General features: G+C 42.4%; 1 protein-coding gene across 13 annotated transcripts in view; it reads right to left on the bottom strand.

Moving 5' to 3' along the window:
* The window catches only part of GPHN (gephyrin), a 357,972-nt gene that overhangs the window by 127,691 nt on the left and 205,108 nt on the right, over positions 1 to 25,173 (bottom strand). For 11 of the 13 annotated variants that reach the window (XM_077322479.1, XM_077322482.1, XM_077322474.1 and 8 more), the window contains 2 exons: positions 16,736 to 16,830; positions 1,164 to 1,230 (listed from right to left, as the gene is read on the bottom strand). In XM_077322479.1, the coding sequence (XP_077178594.1) occupies positions 1,164 to 1,230; positions 16,736 to 16,830 (162 nt within the window). Of the gene's footprint in view, positions 1 to 1,163; positions 1,231 to 16,735; positions 16,831 to 25,173 lie in introns of those variants that run through there. The other 2 variants (XM_077322488.1, XM_077322487.1) reach the window with 1 other exon arrangement.

Here is a 25,173-nt window from a genome sequence, read left to right as displayed (position 1 = left end):
ACTGAATCTAAACTTCATGAAATTTTTTTGCACCATAAATTAGAGGACAGAGTTGCTGACAATTACATCATACATCCAAACTAAGGAGGACTGAGAAGAGGACAATCTACAATTGGTCATTGCCTAGCCTTCCATTACTTAGCTTATTCTAGCATGAAAGATAGATTCAGGTGGGTAGCTGTATTGGTTTGAAGTAGCAGACTGTGCATGCACATGAAAGCTCACACCTTGAATAAAACTATGTTGGTTTTAAAGATGCCACTAAATTCAAATTTTGTTGAAAGGACCCACAAATGCCCTGAATGTGGCTTTTATTAATCCAGCCACAACTTTTGATTTCATTGATAGAGACAGACTCTGGATGAACTTGAGGAAAACTAACATTGACAAACACCTATTATTTCTATTGCATGAACTACACACAGTCACCTACACAAAAATAACGGTGGCCAGCTCAGACTCTCTAACCAATGAAATTCCAGTAAAAAAAGTGGTAAAACAGGGTTGTGTACTGGCTCCTCTGCTATTTCAGCATTTACAACAATTTGTCCCTCCCTCTGTTGGTCAGCAAAAAGTTTCCATTCTGCTATAGGCAGATGACATGGCCTTGATCTCCCTGACAAAAGTCGGTCTGAAAAAGCTACTTAACACCTGGGTAAGAAAGTGTCCCTTATCATTATTTATACAAAAACAAAAGTCATGGTATCAGGAAAAGAAGAGCCACTTAAGTTGGAGGAAGTATGCCTGCCTTGTTAACCCAAGTGGCTAGATTCAACACAGTGATTCTGTCTAAGATCTTTTCATAATGTATAAAATTGTGCTCCAGTTAACGCAATAGCAAAAAGAAGGATGATTACTGGAACTCATTTTTGGATTAGGATGCATTATTATTATACCAGTTTCCATGTAGTTGACATTAGTTCATAGAATTGAAACCAGTATATATGTGTTGATGCACTGAGCTATTAAAATGTACACAGAAGGCTGAAAATTTAATTTTACTCAGAGAAGTTATGAAGGAAAGTGTAGCATGGTGAGAAAATAGTATCCTAAATTTTGGAGGAACACTTCAAGCCTTACTGAGCAGAATGGTCCACCCCAATATTTCTACTCAGGATCACAGTGTATATTTTACAATTTTTTCCACCCAAAACATTGCTTACCTGTGACCCTTTCTTGCTACCTGGAAGGTTAATTATGAGAGTTTTCCCTCTGATTCCACATACAGGCCTGAAAAGAGAGGAAACACTGCTGAAATCAGTACACGGAAAATATTAACATTAAAACAGGAATTGTTAATCAATTTTTTTTATTAAAAGCTAGAACAATTGACAATTTAGAATGTGTTCAATGTAAAAGTACAATTCACTGTAATTTATCTACACATGCTGAAGTACTTCTGTGACTGTGAAAGTTTTTCAAATGTGGGGACAAAAGTAGACCTCGTAGTTCTTAATGAAACAATAATGCAAAAATAAATGATTTAAGTAGTGACATTTTTAAAACAAGAATTATAAAATTCTTTAAAACAATTATAAAACCTAGATTAAAAGGAATCTAGGTCAGGGTTACAAGAAAAAATGTTCCATATCTATAAAGATATGGCAAGGGTCATTGTATCCACTCTTCAAGTGAAATTCTGCCCTCCTTTTTCTGGAGCAACATAATCTGGAGGAACACTCCTTAGATCAAAAGAAGGCTTCAAACTTGAGCCAAAAGGAAATGCAGCATATAATTTTTTAATTAACAAACTTTGCTCGGTGGAGTGGAAAGATAACGGTAGGATCCACCCCTATATAAATAATGCAACAATGTAATACATTAAAAACAAAAACTATTTATAACCCAACCAGCAGGGTCTTGTTCTAGCTCAGGCTCTCCCCAAAACATTCCAGAACAGCTCAGTGAAGGGACTTCAGAATAGGAGTAATGTGGTCCCTCTGGCTAGCCTCAGATAACAGGTAAGTGTCTGCATTTTGTAGCAGCTGCAGTTTCTGAATCCTCATCAAAGGCAGCTAAACTTATATAATGTTTCAGTAATCTAGCCTTGCGGTTATCAAAGCATGGCCATATCATACATCTAATAAGTGGTCCAGATTCAGAGTGATATAATTGAGAGGGAAAAAAGCATTTTGGGGTTATCATTTTTTTTGTTTGTTCAGCAGAAGACCAGGATCCAGCAAGACTCCCAGGCTCTTAATAGAGTTTTCAGCAAAAGGATCTTCTAAGGTAGGATGAACAAATCTATTTAGAGTAGCAGTTCTTGCAATTAGCATTACTTCTATCTTAACAGAGAACAGCCACAAAACTATTAGACACAGTTTATTATCACTCTGATTATATGATTAAATTTGAAGGTGCACAAAACCAATAGTTCTGAAAAACAAAGGTATGCTTTCTATACTTAGCAGTGTCCAGCCTTTAAACCTACACAGAAGTGCCTTGTATATTAAATTGTCCTGATATTTTAACTATCTTTTTTTTCCTTGCCAAGCTAATTTATCTGACAAGTGAAGAACAGCAATGGTGCTATCTCATAAAAATGTTCTGACTTCTCTTACTGCTATGCTTTCCTAACCTTCTTATATGGCAGGTGCAAACTTATAAGGCAGAAATAGAGGGAAAGTCAGCACCCAAGTAATCAGGAACATCTTTAAAATTGTCTGGAACATCTATAATTGCTTAAAGACTGCCCCTCTTGAGAGTAGATGTGACAGTATACTGCCATAGTGCCACTGAAGAAAACATTTTCCCCACCCTGACAATTAGAGAATGGTGTGGTCAGCAGATCTCATCCTGACTTCCAGTTTGTTGACACTGAGTGCTTTCAGGATTTGTTCCTCTTAGTCATTTAGCTGTCCTAATAAGGATTAAGAGCCTCTTGTGGCGCAGAGTGGTAAGGCAGCAGAAATGTTGTCTGAAAGTTCTGCCCATGAGGTTGGGAGTTCGATCCCAGCAGCTGGCTCAAGGTTGACTCAGCCTTCCATCCTTCCGAGGTCGGTAAAATGAGTACCCAGCTTGCTAGGGGGTAAACGGTAATGACTGGGGAAGGCACTGGCAAACCACCCCGTATTGAGTCTGCCATGAAAACACTGGAGGGCGTCACCCCAAGGGTCAGACATGACCCGGTGCTTGCACAGGGGATACCTTTACCTTTACTAAGGATTAAGGATGCCAACATTAACCCCAAGATAATATGACTCAGCATGATTGCCAGGTGGCTGTAACTAACAAACTTAAGAGTACAAAAAAGGAAGCAGCAGCAACAAAGGGTTTCATTGGAGACCTGAAGTTACTGGGAACAGTTGTTGCTATAGAAAGCCCCATCAAAGGGATGTCTGAAACTGCTTTTTTCATACTGTGGTTTGTTTTCCTTCATTAAGGTCAATCTGTGTTGTCAAGGAACCTGGCCTCACTGAGCCTCTTTGGAGCACACAAACCCATTAAAGAATCTTGGTCTCAGGCACAAAGAGCCTCTGATGAAGCAACTGCTTGAAAAACCCCCTCAAATGACTTAAAAAACAACAACTCAGTTCAGGTATATGGCAAAACCATGGCTTACATGAATCTGCCCATGGTGATATACACTCTGATTACATCTAGGTTAAACTACTGTAATGCATACATTGGTCTGAAGCAGCAGAATAAATTGTGTCCAGTAGCACCTTTAAGGCCAACAAAGTTTCAAAGCATTAGCCAGCTGCCAGGAAGCAGTGACAAGATGGCTCAAGCAGAGTCGTCTGAAGCTCAATCCTTCAAAGACGGAGGTCCTATGGTTGGGTAGGAAGGGGCCATGTGAGGAAGCATGTCTGCCCACCCTGGATAGTGCACCGCTTCATACAGCTCACTCCACCGGGAACCTGGACGTGATCCTGGATGCTTCCCTCACAATGGAGGCCCAGGTTGCAAAGGTAGTGTGGCTGGCATTTCACCAAGCCAAGCTATGTGCTTAGAGAGAGGTAGGACAGTTCACGTCATCCTGTGGCTGTGTCACAAAGTAGTCTGACAATTCCTTAGCTGGTAAACTCCTATGAGGAGAAACTCTAGTGAGAAAAGAGTTTTCTAGACAGCTGTACCACACAGTTTCTAGACAACTAAAGCAGTGATTTGGCAGTGAGAATTTGGGTAGTCAGGTGTTTACTCCCAAATTAGGCCAAAATGAGAGGTGAATCTTTCTAAGGAAGAGAAGAAGGTACCCCACCTTTTGAGTAATGGAAATGAGGGGTGTATTTACTCAGATATGTGTGGGTGAGGTAGAGCTCTAGTTACCTCAGAAGGTAGTGGATAAATAAACTTTTTTTTGTATAAATACTGTGAAAAAAGCTCTTGGTGTAAGGAAACTATAATACCTGAAAGAAAAGTCTGTGACTAAGTATTAGAATGTGAAAACAGGGTTACACTTACCTGTAACTGCTGTTTATCAACTGGTCTGTGCAGTCACACATGGGTCTGCGCTTTCACAGGCCTGCCATGGAAAGAAACTAGCAAGCTTTTGAAACTTCTAGAACTCCCAAGTATACTCACTCCTCCCCTTACAGGGGGAGATTTTCCTCCCCAAAAGTCACGTAATGTGGGAGGGGTTAGCACTCTCCTCACAGTCCTTACTCTTTGCTGCTGGAAGGTAGCAAAACAATAATCGGCAGCCCACAGTGGGGAAGGAGGGAGGGTTGTGTGACTGCATGGAAGACCATTTGATGAACAACAGTTACAGGTACATGCAACCCAGTTTTCATTTTTGTGGCTTCGGTACAGTCCTCACATGGGAGATTAGCAAGATCACTCACCATTGGAGGTGTGTGTGTGGGCTTATGAATGGAGGATTTTTGCAGCACTGCTTTACCCACTGCTGTCTCCCTTGCAGAGTCAGTGTTGAAGGAGTAGTGGTGCAGAAATATGCCTGGAGTGGATCACATCACTGCCCTGCAGATGCCTTGCAAGGGAAGTCCTAGAGAGAAAGCAGCTGAAGACGCATGCAGCCTTGTGGAGTGTGCAGTGATGTCCAGCAAACATTCCACCTTTACCATTCTGTATGCATGCTTGATCACCTGTACAATCCACTACTGTCCTACAATGTTTATTACTATCATTATCTTATTGTGGTTGTTACCACATCACTATGAACTGAGATAACTGTATGTTCCCATTTCATGTAAACCGCCCTGAGCATTCGGGGAGCGCGGTATATAAATTAAATAAACAAACAAATAAATTGTCTGAGGGGTTGCTGAATTCCCTTTCTTAGAACTCCAGAAACAGACAATGACTTGTCCTTTCTAGAAGTCTTTGCCTCAAAAAACAAAATGTCTCTCCACAAATGCAGAGCGTATAAGTGTCTTTCAAATAGGGATTCTGGGTTTGGGAAGAATACCAACAGCGACAGAATTTGTCCCAAGTGGAATTAGGACACCACTTTAGGTAAGAAACTGATACAGTCATAGCAATATGTATAAATTTGCAAAAAGTGGGCAAGGAGGAGAGAGCAGCAAATTCCCCTACTCTGTTTGCTGAAGTTATTGCCACTAGGAATGTAGTTTTATATGACAAGAACGACAAGTTCACTTAAGCCATCGATTGTTGTAACAGTTTTGATAAAACAAGGGACAAACTCCATTGTGCGATTACTGGAACAATTGGGGGAAATGTGTTCTTTAAACCCTACAGAAAAGTTATAGACTACCAGTGTGAGAAAACAGAACTACCATCTACATTCTCATGAAATGCCAATATAGCGGCCAAGTGCACCCTGATCAATCGAGTCCTTCAGACACAGCAAATATGACAGTATCCCAGTTACTAGGCAGGAGCCTGAGTCAACCCCCAGTCCTCAGCCCAGTTTACAAATCATTTCTATTTTGCACCATAGGACCTCCTTGTGGAAGGTCTATGAGCAGCTACCGTAATGTTTTGTACACTATTGAAGTGTGTTGGCATGCCAGCCAGCAATCAAATGCAGCTGCTCTGGGCTTGGATGGAGGCAATATCCGCAGTGCAGCAGATCCCTCTCCTGAGGGAGGTGAACCAATCTCCTTTGGGCTAGGTGGAGGAGGGAAGGAAACCAAGTTTTTAATGTCCAAAAGTGAGGATGCAGTGTGCCTGATCTACATGTAGTTTCCCTACAACTTTGCACAGTAGGCTGAATGGCAGGAAGGCATAAAAATGGTTAGTGTTCCATTTTCTGAGGAATGCATCCCATAACGAGGCTTTGTCTAGACTACCTCTAGAACAGAACAGGTTTATATCTGACTTTTCCCATGGGTGAAAAAATGGCTGTAGGTACTTTGAATTGATCATCCATTACTGCATCTGGGGTTTCTGCTGAGTATGTCTGCCAAAACATTTAGCTTCCCCGTTACGTGTATGACTGATAAATCAACCTCGTTGTCTAGTACCCAATGCCAGATATGGGTTGCCTTCAGATAGAGTCTACGGGACCTTGTCCCTTCCTGGTTGCAGATGTGGTACACTGCAGTAAACTTGTCGGATGCCACCAATACCCTTTTTCCTCTCAGTAAGTCTGCAAATGAAAAGAGAGTGTACTTAAAGGCCTGCCAAAGCAAGTGTACTTATGTGCAAGCTAGATTTCCTCCTTGACCCCTGACCCCAAGCTGTATGTTGTAGGCAATGTGCTCCCCATCATGACAGGGATGCATCTCTTCCTTCGGGATGCCGAACTGAACTCCCCTACATAAGTCAGATTTCTCACACCACCATTGCAGGGAGCACCCAATCCTTCTAGGGGAAAAGTAACACTTCCAATGTGGCACTGCATGCTGTTTACAGACTGACAATAAACGTAATTGGAAAAGTGTCATAAATAATCTAGCATTAGGTGTGACCACCATGGTGGAAACCATGTGCCCCAAAAGTCTCCGAATATTGTTTAGTGATTGGTACTGGTTTCAAGCCTCTTGTGGCAAAGAGTGGTAATGCAGCAGACATGCAGTCTGAAAACACTGCCCATGAGGCTGGGAGTTCAATCCCAGCAGCCGGCTCGTTGACTCAACCTTCCATCCTTCCGAGGTCGGTAAAATGAGTACCCAGCTTGCTGCGAGGTAAACAGTAATGACTGGGGAAGGCACTGGCAAACCACCCCGTATTGAGTCTGCCAAGAAAACGCTGAAGGGCATCACCCCAAGGGTCAGACATGACCCGGTGCATGCACAGGGGATACCTTTACTGGTTTCAAGAGCCTCTTGTGGCGCAGAGTGGTAAGGCAGCAGACATGCAGTCTGAAGCTCTGCCCATGAGGTTGGGAGTTCAATCCCAGCAGCCAGCTCAAGGTTGACTCAGCCTTCCATCCTTCCGAGGTCGGTAAAATGAGTACCCAGCTTGCTGGAAGGTAAACGGTAATGACTGGGGAAGGCACTGGCAAACCACCCCGTATTGAGTCTGCCAAGAAAACGCTGGAGGGCGTCACCCCAAGGGTCAGACATGACTCGGTGCTTGCACAGGGGATACCTTTACTAGTTTCGAATGAAACTAGAGGCTAGGTAGAAAAGCCCCTCATGATAATGGCAATGAGGCCAAATTGCACTGTGCACTGAGCATGGCTCCAATGAACTCTAGTTAATGGACAGAGATCAAGAGTGATTTAGCCCAATTTATTACAAATCCCAGAGGTCATGCTAGAGGTCATGCTACATAAGCAATGAATTCCTGCTTGGAATAATCTGCTAGGAGCCAGTCATCCAAATATGGATAAATGAGTACACTTTCTTTATGAAGCTAGGCCACCACCACAATGGCCTGAGCCTTGAGGTTGATTACAGGGGGTGTAGAGCAGTGGTCCCCAACCTTTCTGAGGCTGGGGATCGGCAGGGCATCGGGCCGCGCCCGCACATCGGGCCGCTCCTGCGGGCCGCGCCCGCGTATGCGCAAATGCGCCATGCGCGGCCGAATCACGGCCCGGCCCTGATTCCCTCTCCCCGCCCTCCCACAGTAAGAAGCTTCCCGGGCCGCAAGCTTGCGGCCTGGGAAGTTTTTTACTGCCGGGGGGGGGGCGGGGAGAGGGAGCCGCGGCCCGGCGCCATGGCCTTTCCGCAGGTTGGGGATCACTGGTGTAGAGTATGGTTTGTTCTTACTCTCATAGTAACGCTACTGGTACAGCCCTTGAAGTCTAAAATAAGACATTCCCCAATACTTTGGGTGATTCTGTTGAGTGGTGGAACCCACTATACCCAATGATTTTGCCTTCAGGCAGTACCTTCACAACTTTTCACATGTTGCCTGTTTGGGTGCTGAACAGACTCATGGCCTCAAAGGGAAGGTCCTCCAACTTTGCCCATGTCTGCTAGCAATGTTGAAGAATGCAGCCATGAGAAACGCCTCATTAGAATTACTGTGGCCATAACTTTACAATGGTAATCAGTGTTGCGTCTTGCCGTGTTCACCTGCTGTCTAGCAAGGTCCCTACCCTCAGTCATAATGCCTCAACAAAAGGTCTATTCTCATCTGGGATTGAGGAAATAAATGACTGCAACTTCTTGCACTAGGCTGCAACATCTCCCACTATTCATTACCACCTGGAGGATGGTAACCCTAAAGCCTATGACAGCAGCTGAGTATTTTGTCCTCCCAAATGCATAGATGTGCCTTCCATTTTTATCCAGCAATGCTCAGCACTTTTAACAGGGAGGACAGCCGAGAACACAAAAGCTGGCTTTGAATGCTTGAATAGATATGGGCAGCTCTCCTCCTGAATCTTACACAGGTTAGCCAGTTTGTTGGGTGCTGGGGGAATTAAAGCCATTGTCAACCAATTTTTTTTCCTTCCAACTCACTCATTCCCCTGATAAATGGCAGGGCTACAGGGCCTAAGTCTGGTGAATAGAGGCAGTCCTATTAATGGGTCCTCCAATTTATCAAAATTAACCGTGTATTTCAGGTTTAATGGACTGGCCACTCAGATAAGCTGCTCAGAGCTCAATGTCATCCATAGTGGACCATCCTTTAGTCTCCTCCATAGTGTCTGAAGGCAATGAAATCACTGCTGGATCAGCCCCATCCTCAGAGTCTGAGCATCTCTTGAGCCCATTATGTACGGCCACCGAAACGGTGATTTCGGGTCACATGGAAAACACGGAGGGGGAAGAAGCGAGGCAGACCGCTTATGCACAGGATGGGACACAACGGCGGCAAAACCCAGAGTAACCGATTATGCATGTGGTGACCCCGGCACCGCTTCTGGTTGCGGCCCGGTCACCCGGAAGCTGCGCTTTCTTCTGCATTTCGCTAACGCTGCTTTTTCAGCGGCATGCACCAAATCTGCGGCCAGTTGCAGCCGGCTCCGTGTGTTATCGGTGATTTTAGTCGCCGCCATTCCACCCCGAATGCGCGCTATCCCCCCCGTGCATAATGGGCCTTGGTGTTGATGTCCATTGGTAACTGGGATCTCTTGACTATGTGACGGTGCCGAGGGCAATCCTCAAGGGATGCACTGAGACATGCCTCACAATGCGCTCACAACAGCAGGGCATCATGACCCCATTTTTTTCCATTCAGTCAGGACCATCATGGGAATCCAGGATCTTGACTCCGAAGCTGATGAGTATGTTGATGAGTACTGACATCGATAGCAAGATGTCACCAAGATGACAGTGGTCTCACCTTTGGAGTCAGCAGAAGGCGACCGCATGGCCCAAAGTCTCGGTGGCAGATGCTCAACTGCAGGCAGGAAAGTTGTTGCTTGTTGAGTTTCTCTGAGGGACAATGTATTGGAGTAGAGGAGATAAGCCTGGAATCAAGAATCTCCACCAGCAGGTGACAGTGGCCAGATTCAGGTGTGAGCAGGCAGGGAGAATGCCTAATTACCTTAGGTGGTTTTGACTGCTTCTTCTCTTTAGTGGGAGGTTCGGATGTCACTCTCCCTTGCTCCATTGGATTTTCTGATCCCAAAAGCGAGACAACTTTTATGGATGGGCTTGCTGAGGTTTGGATCAGAAGCTTTTAAGGCTCTTTTCCACAAGGCAATCTTGGGCCTGCATGACCTGTCATCCCTTTTTTGGAGGGTGAGCCCTTTACAGGCTGTGCAAACTGATGTGGAGTAGCCTTCTTCCAGAAATAGTAAGCATGCTACATGCCCATCCAATTGGACCATTTTAGCTCCACAATGGGAACATTTTTCAAATAATGTTATTTCTAGCCAGAAAACTCTCACCGTGTAGAACAACAAAGTCTGCAGTAAAAAGTAAAAAGTCAGAGCCCGCTTGCTACTGTCTTCTCTCTAAGGCTAAAAGAAAAGACTAAGGGAAGGGCACGAACTCCTCCCACATCAGTTGACTTTTGGGTGGGAAAGTCTCCCTTTGTAAGGGAAGGGGTGAGTACTCTTGGGAGGTCTAATGGTTTCAAAAACATTATTTATTTTATTTTATTAAATGTATAGACTGCCACTCATGGCCCAGCCATCTCGTGGTGGTTCACAAATAAAATATCAGTAAAAAATTATAGAAATATGAAAACATATAAAACCCTATCACAGTTGATGCTAGTTTCTTCCCTATGGCAGGCCTGAAAAAGCACAGACCCTTGTGGGACTGCACAGAAGCCACAAAGATGAAATAACTGATTTGTTGGAACTAGATTGCTTCCTCATTCTAACTACCCTTCCCCTCTTTGTAAATAAAATATTTAATTAGTTTGTTTGAAAAACATGTCAGTGCCATTCTGACTCAGGTCTTTTAACAAAAGATGGCTTTACACCTTTCCAGGGCTGAGTGAAGCCAAAAGGTCTCATAGTGACAGGGTGGGACAGTAAGCTTCATCTTTATAACAAAGAAAACCACACTACTAAGCTAGCTCAATCTCTGAGGGAACAACTGCTCTTTTTGGAGAGAAAATTTATCTTACAGTAGAGAAGTATGTTGAGGCAACCACCATAGCTGCTTTGGATATTACCCACAACTTATAAGTGTAAATAAGCAGAGAACAAAAAACATATAATATCCAAATGGCTAGAAAGGATTCTGACACCCCAAATTTTATTAGCCACAGGAATATCTTTTCATTGTTTTCCCTGTTCCTGTATGTTAAAGGTCCAGTTTACACTAACATTTGAAGCAGCTTTATGGGTCTGCAGCAGGCTTTAGGACCATATGTCTTCTTCTGTATATCCTCTTGCATGAATTCCACTATCCCTCCCCATCTAATGCTAAGCTAAATGAGTAGCATGCCTGCAGAATAAAGGACAATCGTTTCATAAGGTGCAAAATGCATTCTAAAATGTTAATACAGATTTTTCAGACCCATGTAGAAACTGCTGAAGGAGAAAAGGCAATTTTAAATAGCTTTGAAAATGGAAGAATTCATTACTTATAGCTAGTTTATGCAAATAGTGGTATTTAATAGACCTTGGCAGAAGAGTTACGAAGTAGTTTAATATCAATTCCAAATCAAATTTAAAGCACTGAGATTCAATGCCTGAAATGAATGGTTCTGGTATACGAATCTTCTGAAAATATTAATCACAAAATAAACCAATATTTCTATAGCATTCCTAGTCTTCTAAAAGTTTGTCCCTTGTTTTAGCGACCAGATGACTATACTTCCTTTCTGATAGCCTTTCTGCCTACCACAATAAGAGAGCATTATTGAATTTTAGAACTTTTGTACAGAGTATCATACATGCTCCTAGTAAATTTAGAGGGGCAATTAAGTGAGAATGAAATGTTCTTCTTTAAAAGTATACAGCACAGCTACTATATTTCCGAAGAATACTTCTGTATATCTCTAGCAGATGACACCTGAATCTGCTTTGCATAGCTTTAGTCAGACCCTATTTTTAAAATGTATAACCCACTTCTTATACTAGAAGCAGTTTCCAATCCTTAGCACTATGTTGCTCCCTTATATATTTGGCAAACAGCCTCCTAGGAGGAGACTATCCAGGGCCCTGTCCATCCAGGACCACCAGCCCTAGCCCGATCAGAAGGCGGCCCTGGTCAGATCAAAAGGTGAAAGTTCTAGGTCTTCTCCCCCGCCAAACCCACAAAGCTCAGGAAACTCTTCACAGTCCCCCACAAGGAAGAGTTTTAGTTCTGCTCCCAAGGGTATGAAGAAACTGGTACTGGTAATTGGGTATTCCTTGCTAAGAGGTGTAGAGGCCGAAGTGTGTAGACCAGACTTGTTGTCTCAAGAGGTCTGCTGCCTACCTGGTGCACGTAGCAAGGATGTGACAGAACAGCTGGAAAGGCTCATCAAGCCTACAGATCATTACCCCTCCCTTCTCATCCATGTAGGAACAAATAATACTGCCCGGCAGAACATGGAACATATTAAAAAAGACATTGTGGATCAGGGGGAAAAGGAAAAGGACCTGGGAGAACAGGTTGTGTTTTCATCACTCCTTCCTGTAAGTGGCCGAGGCATAGGAAGAGAGAGAAAAATTATGCAAGTAAATGACTGGCTACGTCAGTGGTATCGACGGGAACAATTTGGATTTCTGGATCATGGTCAACAATGTCAATATGAGGGGCTATTATCAGGAGACGGTGTGCACCTCACAAGGGACGGAAGAAGTATTTTTTGGGAGAACCCTTGCACACCTGGTGAAGAGGGCTTTAAACTAGACAAAAAGGGAGAGTGAGACATAAATTCAGAACTTGGTGTGATGGCAATATCTGAACATGAGAAGATCTCAAATCTACAGGGAATGTTACATTAGCAGGGAACTACTAGCTTACAAGGAAGTTCAAAAACCAAAACCATGAGGCATACGAAGGATGGATTACGATGTCTCTACACTAATGCACAGAGTATGGCAAACAAGCAGGAGGAACTAGTAGTTGTAATAGAGAAAGGGGGCTATGACCTATTAGAAATCACAGAAACTTGGTGGGATAATTGGAATACTAAAATGGAGGGGTACAATCTATTCAGAAGGGACAGACAAGAAAAGAAGGGGGGGTAGCAATATATGTTAAAAATCTTTATACTTGTGAAGAAATACAGGTACCCGAGCATGAAAGTTCAGTTGAGTGTATTTGGGTAAATATAAAAGGAGTAGGAAATGAGAGTGGTATTATTGTGGGTGTCTGCTATAGACCACCAGGACAGTCAGAGGACTTGAATGATATACTGCTAGACCAAATTACACAATTTTCAAAAAAAGGGGAAACAGTGGTCATTGGTGACTTCAATTACCCAGGGATCTGTTGGAAGACCAACTCTGCTAAAAATGCAAACTCCGCTAAATTCTTGTCTTGCCAACAGCTTCATTTCCCAGAAAGTAGAGAGGGGAACCAGGGGCTCACCAATAGGGAAGAACTGGTAGATGAGGTGGAAGTAGTGGGCACACTTGTTAGCAGTGACCATGTGCTTTTGGAATTTTTAATTGTGGGAAAGAGAAAACCTTTACGTAGTCGTACGTATAGACTTGACTTCAGGAAAGCTGATTTTCACAGACTTAAAGGTATGTTGTGTAGAGTCCTGTGGTCAGAAAGACTTAAAGAGATGGGAGTCCAAGAGTGTTGGTAGTTTCTTAAAAGTGAAATACTGAAGGCTCAATCACAAACAATTCCCTTGAGGAGAAAAGATGGAAGGAGCCTAAGGAAGCCAAGTTGGCTCCATAAGAAGTTGTCAAAAGATTTGAGGAATAAAAAAAGAGTCATTTAGGAAATGGAAGAAAGGCCTTATTACCAAGGATGAGTATAAACAAATAACCAGTAATTGTACGGGGAGTGTTAGAAAAGCTAAAGCTCAATATGAGCTTAGGCTAGCAAGATATGCTAAACATAACAAAAAAAGGCTTCTTTAGTTATATTTCAAGCAAGAAAAAGAATAGGACCACTGCGAGGACAAGAAAGTGAAATTATAACAGATGATGAAGAGAGGGCTGAACTGCTTAACTCCTATTTCTCCTCAGTGTTCGCTTCTGAGGGAAATAGTGATCAATGTGGCAAAAAAGGTAACACAACACGGGGGATGGGGATGGTAGCCTAGGATCACTGCTGGAGCAGTCTACAAATACCTAGTTTTTAAAAATGAAACAAAGACTTCTGGGCCAGATGAACTGCATCCAAGGGTACTAAAAGAACTTGCAGATGTCATATCTGAACCTCTGTCCATTATTTTTGACACTTCTTGGAGAACAGGTGAAGTGCCAGACGATTGGAGGCGGGCAAATGTTGTCCCCATCTTCAAGAAAGGGAAAAAGGAGGATACGGGTAATTATCGACCCGTCAGCAGTACATCTGTAGCTGGCAAAATTTTGGAACAAATAATCAAACGGTCCTTGAACAGCTGGAACTTAGAGCTGTGATTTCTAAGACTCAGCACAGGTTTCGCAAGAACAAGTCATGTCAGACCAGCCTTATCTCTTTTTTCGAGAAAGTGACTACCTTGCTGGATCAGGGGAATGCTGTGGACATAGTTTATCTGGATTTCAGTAAAGCTTTTGATAAGGTTCCACATGATATTCTTGTTGACAAGTTGGTAAAATGTGGTATGGATCCTAATTCTGTCAGATGGATCAATAACTGGTTGACAAATCGTACCCAGAGGGTATTTGTTAATGGTTCAGCATCTTCTTGAAAAAGAGTGACATGTGGAGTACCCCAAGATCTGTCCTGTGCTGTTCAACATATTTATAAATGATTTGGATGAGGGATTAGAGGGGATACTTATTAAATTTGCAGATGATACTAAACTGGGAGGGGTAGCAAACATAACTGAAGACAGCAACAGAATACAGGATGATCTTGATAGGCTCGAGAAGTGGGCTAAATTGAATAAAATGAAGTTCAATAGGGACAAATGTAAAGTTTTGCATTAGGTAGGAAAAACCAAATATACCAGTATAAGATGGGGGAGACTTGTCTTGGCAGTAGCATGTGGGAAAAGGATCTAGGAGACCATACATTGAACATGAGTCAGCAGTGTGACTCAGCGGCTAAAAAGGCAAATGGGATTTGGGGCTGTATCAAACGGAGTATCGTGTCCAGATCACAGGACACAGGACAGAGCTTTACTCTGCTCTGGTTCGGCGTCACTTGGAGTACTGTGTTCAGGTTTTTGCACCCCAGTTGAAGAAGGATGCTGACAAACTGGAACATGTCCAGAGGAGGGCAAGAAAGATGGTGAGGGGTTTGGAGATCAAGACATATGAAGAAAGGTTGGGGGTGCTCCTAGAGAGGAGATGACTGAGAGGGGATCTAATAACCATCTTCAAGTATTTAAAATGGTGCTATATGGAGGATGTAGCATATGGAGGATGCTCTCTCTTGTCCCAGAGGGACAGACCAGAACCAATGGGATGAAATTAATTCAAAAGAAATTCAATCTAAACATCTGGAAGAAGTTCCTGAAAGTTAGAGCGGTTTCTCATTGGAACAGGTTTCCTCGGGAGGTGGTGGGTTCTCCATCTTTGGAAATTTTTAAACAGAGGCTAGATAGCCATATGACGGAGAGGCTGATCCTGTTAAGGCAAATGGGTGGCAGGTTACAGTAGATGAGCGATAGGGATGTGAGTGTCCTGCATAGTGCAGGGGGTTGGACTAGATGACCCATGAGGTCCCTTACAACTCTATTATTCTATGATTCTATGAATCTGCAAGCTAGTCAAAGGTGCTTTTAAGAATTAAAGTTGGTTAATTTCTTGCCATCTTAAAACAGAACTATTGCAAAAGTTAACTACCAATCAATAATCCCAGTATCCAGAAATAATACAGTGATATTTTTGTTGGCCACATTATAGAAAACACTGTTTTAAGTTTGTTACCTGCTCTGAGCATCGGAAGAATATAAATAAAACATTATTAGACATAATAGTAGTAATAGCCTACATAGGTAGGATAGGAATATTAATGAAAAATTCAAGCTGTGAGTTTTAGTCTCTGGCCTAAATCTCCCATTAGCCATGAACTCACTAGGCAACATTTAAAAAGCCCACTGACTGCATCCACACAGTTGGGATTCTTAGTTTCCCTGTCATTACTGCCACAAACACAAACACAGACATTCACATTGGAATGGAGCATCCACAAGGGAGTTTTGTGTGCCCTTTCCTCCATTAGCCATCATACTTATTTACAAAATGTAGACTTTGCCTTTCTGCCCTCATCAGTTCCACCCTTCATATCCCTGTTTTCTTTTAAGTAAATGTAATTGTGTTCATTGCAGAGAAAAGAGAAATATCCCTCTAAGAGGTTAATGAAAGGAAAATGGTACCAATGTAGTTTAAAGAAAATACCTACCTTTCCATCCAGATAAAGGGCTAATGGACTGTGTTCTATCTTGAAAAATTATCCCAAACCAGGTTTGAAAAAGAACGTACTGGGAAAAGCTTACAAAGTGGATTAGAGGATGATGTTCTCCCCCATACCCCCTGCAAAAAAACCCACTGTTGCTGCTTGGAAGTCAAGGCAGAAACAAAATCTCGGTGCAATGCAGATGCGACTTTTACTGTTTAGTCTCACCCATAGCCACAAATTGCAACATTAGCTTCTAATACTGACCTACTCTTAAAAGTACTTTGAACACTAAAGAGTTGTATAAATGTGTAGTATTATATGTTGACAGGTAGAGGAAGCTCCAAGATAAAATACTTCCCGAGGGAGGGGGGGAGCCCTGTTTAACAGCACATGCCAGAACTACCTAAAAGTAATTCAATAGGCATGAGAGTAATGAACTTTCAAGTAAGAAAGTGGCCAAGAATCAGTGTATCACTCAATGCAACCATTCCACCACCTTAAATATTTCTGAAGAAAGATTTCATTTTGTTATTTTTTGTTAACATTCTTACCTAGAAAGCATGCCCAGAGGTGTAACATTAAGTGATCCCATCAGCATTGCCAAGGCCATCCCTGGGGCCTCCCGTTCTATTACTTCTTTAGTGGCCTGTAATCAAAGATTAAACAAGCAGACTGAGTAAAAACAACAAAAATAAAAGTAAAATAAATATAAGCTAACTAAAATTTATGAAAGAAACTCCATTCTTTCTCTCAAAATTACTGAACACGAGTTTCAGCAGTGAGTTATAAACTCAGGGCACAGAGTCATGTTACACTCATACCACTAAAATTAGCCTCTGTGAGAGTTCCATTCCACATAATCTGCTGCTAAAGGCAAATATCTTAGGTTTATACTACAAGGAGGCATGTATAACTGTCAAATTGCTCAACTGACTGAAATGGAATTTGGTTGGAAAATGGTTAGTAACCCCTGGCCACAAAATACTTCAACCATGCATATGTTAAACAATTACTACAATCTCATTTGGTACAGATTTCTCAAGGAAATCCAAATTACTTAGGTCTTACACATGATCAGTAAGATCAAAGCACTCTTCAAATAGAAGACATGCAGACAGTGCGTGTTTCTTATCCACTTGGGATGATGAATAGCTTAATAAACCTGCAGTGACTATCTGGAAGCCAAAATATGAACAGCGAGCTGTGATGAAATTTGGTATTATAGACATAGCCTTGTCTTACTTATTTGGATCACTGTCAACCAGGGTTGCAAGCTTTAATCTATCAGTTTAACCGGTTAAATGAAATAAATTAAACAAATTGATTAATCATTGTCAAATTTTAACTGATGAGAGTGAACATTATGGACACACCATTGAGTCTATTTTGATACAAGTAGCAGAATTTAAAAGAAAATACTAAAAATAGTCTTTAGAATTGGATTTTTTAAATTTATGAAGTACAAGTTGGGATCCTCAAGAAACTTTGGAGAGGGTGATTACCCATCTTTGCTTCCTTCCCTCACCCCCTTCTCCTCTCACCCTATCTATATTAGTCTTCACCCCACCCCCTTCTCTGGGGGGTAATCTTATCTCATCCCCCTTCTCTCCTCACCCCTTATAAGTCAATAACTTGTATTTGAACTTTAAATTCTATATAACGCAGTGTAACAACAGAGAGAATTCCAGAGTGGAAGCAGTTCTACTTTCCATGAAGGAAGTGTGGAATTAACATATGATAAATTGATTGACAGATGTGTTCCATCTAATGTACATTTTATGTACACTGTTAATACATGTTTATACAGTAGCAGCTCAAACTGCTTGCCCTAGAAGCAGAAGACTGAGAATGAAGGAGAAGAGCAACACCATAGACATGACTGGGGAAAGAATGGGCCACAGTTTTTACCGAATACAGGCACAGAAACACTGGTGCAACATAAGGAAAAATCCAAATTTGAGCAACCCACCTACCATTCAAGATGATTCCATTCCCCCAGCCCACCCGCTGGGGGCACAAATGTGGAACAGCAAGCCCTTACCAAAGCAGGGGAAGAGGACACACAGACAATTCTCCTCCCACTTGATCTGGCCCAATGCTCAAATCACCACAAGAGTTGGGTTAATCGCCCCGTCCCTGCCAAAGCTCCTACTACTGCAGCCAACAAAGCAGCCCATTGCAAATGCCATGAAGTCAGGTATCTAGACCGCATTCCAAGAATAAAATGCTGCCATCCCTGATGAGGAGCAGTTTGACTGAAGATAATGTCTGGGTGCTGTATAATGGAGCCATCAGCCACTTTGATGAGCATACCAGCTAACTTTTCTCAGATGAAGAGGAGCCCTAGGCTATTCCACTTGTAAGACCCCCCAATCCCTCACTCACCCTTACAACTAAAGGAAGATGGGAGAATGTTTTAAACAAAACTGAATAAAGCTGAGCATGACAGGTGTGTAGAATTCTGTCATTCACAATTCCTCTAAAAAACATAAGATTGTATTGTTAAACACCATAGTGATTGCAAAAAAAGCATAAATGTTAAACTTAACTCTGTAAAAAACTTTTTGCGATAACTGAACTTTGTGAACATTTTGTGGAATAAGAAGGAATTTTTAGGAAAATTAAATTGTAAATTGACTGCTATTTTCTTGAAAAAAAAACTTCTAGCTTATAAATTTTATAGCCTGGGAAGTGATAAGAAGATGGTAATGACTACCTGACAGTGACAATAAGATAAAGATCCTACTTTATGTTGTCATTAAATACTTGGTTTTTAAATGCACAATAAGAAATTTACTACAATCATCAAATACACTAAGAATAAAAAGTTTTTTCAAGTCTTCCTGATAGAAAAATCATCTAAAACTGTGGTCTCCAACCTTTTTATCACTGGGGACCAGTCAACGCTTGACAATTTTACTGAGGCCCGGGGGGGGGTCATCTTTTGCTGAGGGATGTTGCCACTGCCGCTGAGCCCCTGCTCCACTTGCTTTCCCGCCGGTGCCCCTGACTTCCTGTCACCCGCTGGGGGGCACTACCAGCAGCAACTGCACAATGCCACGCCGAGGGGGAGCCCTAGCCATGGTGGCCACTGGAGAGCACCAAAGGTGAGCCGGCAGCAGAGTGCCAGGGCAGCCCCCGAGGTAGCAGCTGCAGCCCGGTACCTACTGATCCACGGACTGGGACTGGTCTCTGGACTGAGGGTTGGGGACCGCTGATCTAAAGGTTCATCAAACTTTGTTTTTCTAAGTTTGTGACTTTCCCTTCACAGAATGCTCAGTGCAGACATCTCAAGACATTGTGGCCCTTAAAATTCTTTTGAATCTTGAAAAAGGCCTCTCTCCTGAGCAGTTAGTGACCATTAAGCTAAGAAATAGCCACAAGATTGCTTCCCTGTAGGGAATTTTTCTTTGTATATAATTTGATAAAGGTCTGTGTGATACAGAGAGTCCTCTTCTGCAGGCCTAGGGTTTTGCCTCACATACAAGTGAAAGTGCAAAAGTTTATCAGTAAGATTTCAGGTCAACATCTTCTGGGTATGCTTCCATCAATTGTTCAACATCTTACTGCATTTCTCTCTTAGATGCTGCCAGATTAGCAAGAAAGGAAAACATTGGTGCAACATATACTGTACACAGTAGTTCTTCTTTTTAAATCAGCTTGAAGTGCATCTAGTATGGGAATAAAGGATTTTATCCTAAACGTGTCTCTTGAAGACAGTTCATCCAAAGCATCAGAACCAGGTGACTTTCATAATTTCCTTGTGAATTCCTTACTGTTTGTCTCCTTGTGAAAGGTCTGTAGTTGAGATTTGGCAAGGTGTCTTTCGCTTGTTGCTCATCAAAATCTTCTCTAATTTTGCTTAAGAAAGCCTGAAGTGAACTGTACAAACTTGCCCAAGAACTCAATAACAACTTTGATTTCTGAATGGCTTTGCTGAACTTATGTAAATGGCATAGCATAAAGGTCTAAAAATGCAGCATAAACACAAATTCCAGTTCTTCCATTTTCTGCAAAATACTCCTAGCTTGAAGCCTGGCATCACCCTTCCCCATTGACAACAGAGTACAAATGACTGAGGGCATCAGTGATAACACTATAACTTTCCAAAATATCTTTTATGGCTTTTCCATGTGCCTCCCACCTAATGTCTGACAATATTTAGGCACTTTTGACTGAAGTTGCAAAAATAGTTTTACAATTGCCCATCTCTTTGTGGAAGATGAAAAGGTGGTACAGATTTCATTGATAACACCAAAACAGTTCACTGCATCAAGGCAGCAATCAATAGCTGAATGGCCCACCAAATGTAAAAAGTGACCAGCACATGGAATAAATATTGTAAATTAATTTTTTTGATGATTTTTTGCTGGGTTACTGCTGAGTTACACTAGTTTTGAGATACCTGTTTAAGAAAGTGATATTCTGAAATGGAGTGCAAGGATAATTACTGAAATGTTGTTTAGAGCAGTGCATTATGATAGCATGTGTAAGAAAAATACTACACACCTTGGCTGAAGGCCCCCTAGATTTTGAGGCCCTAGACTTCAACCTACTTTGCCTATGGACCCTGGTCTCTGTTCAGAAAGCCCTGTGTCATTGGGACTGCTCTGGCAGCTCTAACCAGAAGAACCATATCTCTGGGAGCCAGAACTGACAACAGGGCCTCTGCACTTACACACACAGTTCTGCTTTTCTAAGCATTAATATCTATATATTAAATGCTTTTCTAAGCATTTATAAAATAGTTCAACTCTAATTTATATACTGAGACCCCTTTATTTTGCCCTTGAGTGACACTTCGAAGATCAAGTTAGTTCTAAAATGGCTTCAAAGATAATGCAAGATGAAAAAAACAAATAAAACTGCCATAAACAATGACCATGCAATCCAGGGAGCCCTTCAACTGAATTCAGGCCCATTCTTAACTTCAAAAGAAAAATTACCTTGATAAATAGACATCAATAAGGCAATGAGATTATTAAATATGTATGGGCCATGCAACACTGAAAATGGAAAAGGAAGCAAGCACAGCTAAACAGTTTTATCCTCTTCATGTGACATTTACTATAGTGAATTTCAGAATATGTATGTATCTATTCCATCTGTACAGCATCAGAATAGTGGCCAAGTTGATCTTATAGTGAAAAAGCCCACAGAGCAATTTAGGTGCTACTTTTTAGAAGAAGAGTTGGTTTTTATATTCTGCTTTTCTCTTTCCGAAGAAGTCTCAAAGTGGCTTACAATTATGCTCCCTTTTTCTCCCCACAGCAGTCACCTTGAGAAGGTGGGATTGAGAAGGTTCTGAGAGAACTGACTGGCCCAAGTCACCCAGCAGGATTCATGTGGAGCAGTGGGAATCAAACCCGGTTCTCCAGATTGGAGTCCACTCCTTTTAATTACTATACCAACACTGCATTCTTTTTGGGTAACAGAAGCATTGTTTTTCACCATCACAAGCTGGTGCTACATTTCACAGCTAGGGACAAAGCCCATTGCATTCAGGAATACAACGGGCGCTAGATTGAGGAGTGGGGTGGAAGAACTCTGCAGATGGCCTCTCCCTCTCTCCCCCCAGAACCTAGAAAGGCTGAAGGCTGGAAGCCCTCGGGCAGGGAACTCACTGGTAAGGGGCAGCTCTCATGCAGCAGGGATCTTGGTGAAAGGCTGGCTCCTCTAGTGTTCTTAGCCTCTGAGTCTCGGAGGAAAGTGGAAGGAGGAGAGGGTGGTCAGGGGTGGGGGATGGAAGACGACTAGCTGGCCACTGGACAGACAGGCAAGCTGGTTGGAGGAGAAGGCACTTAGGTGTGGGATAGCCACCTTGGGCAGGTGTTAAATGCTGAATGGCACTTAAGCCACCTCCTCCTCCTAGGCCTTACCAGAAATATTAAGTGGAACAGATAAGAAGCTGATCCTTTCTGTAAAAAAAAGGGGGGGGATGTATGAGGGCTCCTTGCTGCTACTTGCCACATACTGCCCATCCAGTTGATTTGTACCTGTTGAAGGGATGCTGTATATCTGCTTGCTATTTAGTATCTATGTGTCCTCTAGCTCAGCTGATAAGGAGGTTTGGACTGGGATGTCATCAATACGCCAATGACACCCAGCTTTTCCTCATGATGGACAACCGTTCTGACTCATTAGCCAGATATCTTGAAGTAGTAGCAAGGCCATCTGAAGCTTAATCCTGGAAATATGGGGGTCCTGTGGTTTGGTAGGAAAGGGCCAGGTGAGGAAGCGCGACTCCCCAACCTGGAAGGGTTGCAACTGTCAGTTGCATGCTTGGCCAGGAATCTTACCATGGAGGAACAGATCACAAAAGTAATCCATCTGGCATTCTTCCACCTATGCCAAGCTACTCGCACCCTGCCTGGCCCCAGAACACCTAGCCACAGTGATCCAGGCAACGGTTACCTCTAGGCTAGATTTCTGCAACTCACTCTATGTGGGCCTACTCTTATCCCTGACCTGGAAACTTCATCTGGTGCAGAACACAGCAGCCAGAGTTCTTACAGGAACACCTTGGATGGCCAATATTCAGCCCACACTCCAACAGCTGCACTGGCTACCAGCTGACTACCGGATCAGGCTTAAGGTTCTTGTAATTACCTTCAAGGCCATATGCAGTCTGGGCTCATATGAGTATCTGAGAAACTGCATCTCCACCTATGCCCCTCCAAGACCTTTATGCTCCTCAAACACCAATAAACTGATGATCCCTGGCCCCAGGGAAGCTCATCTGTCAACAATTAGAGCTAGTATGCTGCCCTAGCTGGCCTCACCCAGGGGCAGGAGGTGCCTGGGCTGCAGAGCCTAGCTGGAGTCCACATCAGAATAAAGTCAAAGTCTAGTCCAAGTCGTTAGGAATCAAAGCAAGCAGAGTTAAGGGCGAGGCAGAGTAGTCGAGGGAAAGCCAAGGTCAGAGTCCAGATAAGAACATATTCAACAAAGCCAGTCCAATTACCAGATGCATAGTCAAAAAGCCGTTTGCCAGGAGTCAGGGAAGCCGATGGGAGTCAGACGTTCGCAGATCAAGGAATCCAAGCCGGAGGGTTTCTACATAGATTGTACCCACACTGAAGAGCTGCTGCTGTATCTCCTAAAAGCAGCCCAGCTAATTGGCTGCACCTGGGGGAGGACTCTCATCCTCCCCATGAGCTATCCCAGCTGGGCCCCGCAAATGCCACCCTTTTGCTTCAGTTGTGTCGCTAAGGTGAGCGATCAGGGCTGAAAGACATCTGTGGATGCACCAAAGATGCCTCTTGGGAAGAGCCTGGCTGACTTATGCTGCCTTCCCCTGCTGCACATTCAGAGGCCCTTCTCTCTTCTGCCAGAGCTGGCTCAGCTGCAGGCCCTGGTGGCTGTGGCAACTTCTGGGAGACGGGAGGCGGCAGCGGGGACATGGCATCTAGGGCTTTCTCAGTCTTAGTCCCCACCTGGTAGAACGAGCTCCCAGAGGACATCAGGACCCGGCCGGAGCTAAAACAATTTTGCAGGGCCTGCAAAAAGGAGCTCTTCCACCAGGCATTTGGCTAAGATAGGTGAACAAGCTACTAACCACCAACTAGAGGCCCCATAATCTGCACGAATAAAAAGCCAGTGCAGAAAGACCAAACTTGTGTTGTTGTGTTGTTGTACTGTTATAACACACTGTTTGTTGTTGCTGCTATTAAGTACTGTTATATCACATTGTTGATACATGTTTCACTGTTAATACAAATTTATATTTAATGTTCATTGTACTGTACTGCCTATAAGAGTTATAATGTAAACCACCCTGAGCTAAAAGGGAGGGCCGTACATAAAAATAAGTAAATAGATAAATGGAACAGGATGGACTTTCCTTGGTGCCAGATCCACCCATGAGTAAGCACCTAGAAATAAGGTTTATGGGGAAAGGGTTCATACGGCTTCTTTCCATATTTACTAGTGAGTAGTGAATCTAGAACATTTACTGTTCTGGATTTCCTGATGAGTATGCTCAATTAATTTTTTTCCCTTCTGGATATTAGTTTAGTATTTTTAATATTGTAAATTTTAACTTGAAATCCAAATATGCTGGTAGTCCTTCTGAATGTGACTGCTTCTTCTGTCCAAATAATATATTTTCTTTTATTTACTGCAAAATTTGTTTTCTGATTTCAACTTTTATTTTCCTACCGCTTAAATAGAAAAATTAAGATAGCATAGTGCTAAGGTCTCACAGGTTGCAGCAACTTATAATTCTATCCCAACAATTGGATACATTATAATTTCATTATAGAAAACTAGGGCATTTATAATTTTAAATTCCATATATGTGCCAATCAGTTCTTCTTTTCATACATTAAGTTCAGTTTACCCTTAGTCAGAACATCCTTCAATTTATCTAACTTTTCACTGTGTAATTATGTAACATACACATTCTTTCAGTTTTTTCCAACTGTCACTCTTTATTTAGAGTTATGGTCCTTTTTCCAGTATCGACTGATCACTAATCTGGCACACATTATGGCATTTAAAATACAATAAGTATCTCTGCTAAGAAAGACTACGTAATTCAACCAAAAATATTTGGGGGAGAAAGGTTAATGCTTGCTATTTAATATCTTTATGTGTCCTCTAGCTCAGCTAATAAGGAGGTTTGGACTGAGATGTCATCAATTTGCTGATGACACCCAGCTTTTCCTCATGATGGACAGCCATTCTGACTCATTAACCAGATGTCTTGAAGTAGTGATGAGCTGACCCTCCACCAAAGAATTAATGGACACAAGTCTGAAATCAAAAGCCACAAGATTGAAAAACCTGTAGGGAAACACTTCAACCTTCCAGGACATTCTATAAAGGACATTCTATAAAGTAGCTGTTTTATTACAAAGAAACTTCAAGAACCGGCTAGAAAGGGAGATTGCAGAAATGCAAGTTATTACAACACTCAATATTTTGACATACCCTGGACTCAACAAGGACAAAGGATTTTTTTATCTCACTATGCATGCTAACCTTA

The sequence above is a fragment of the Paroedura picta genome, chromosome 2 (genome assembly GCF_049243985.1).
Source record: "Paroedura picta isolate Pp20150507F chromosome 2, Ppicta_v3.0, whole genome shotgun sequence".
NCBI lineage: Eukaryota > Metazoa > Chordata > Lepidosauria > Squamata > Gekkonidae > Paroedura > Paroedura picta.
This window is presented reverse-complemented; position numbering and strand designations above follow the sequence as displayed.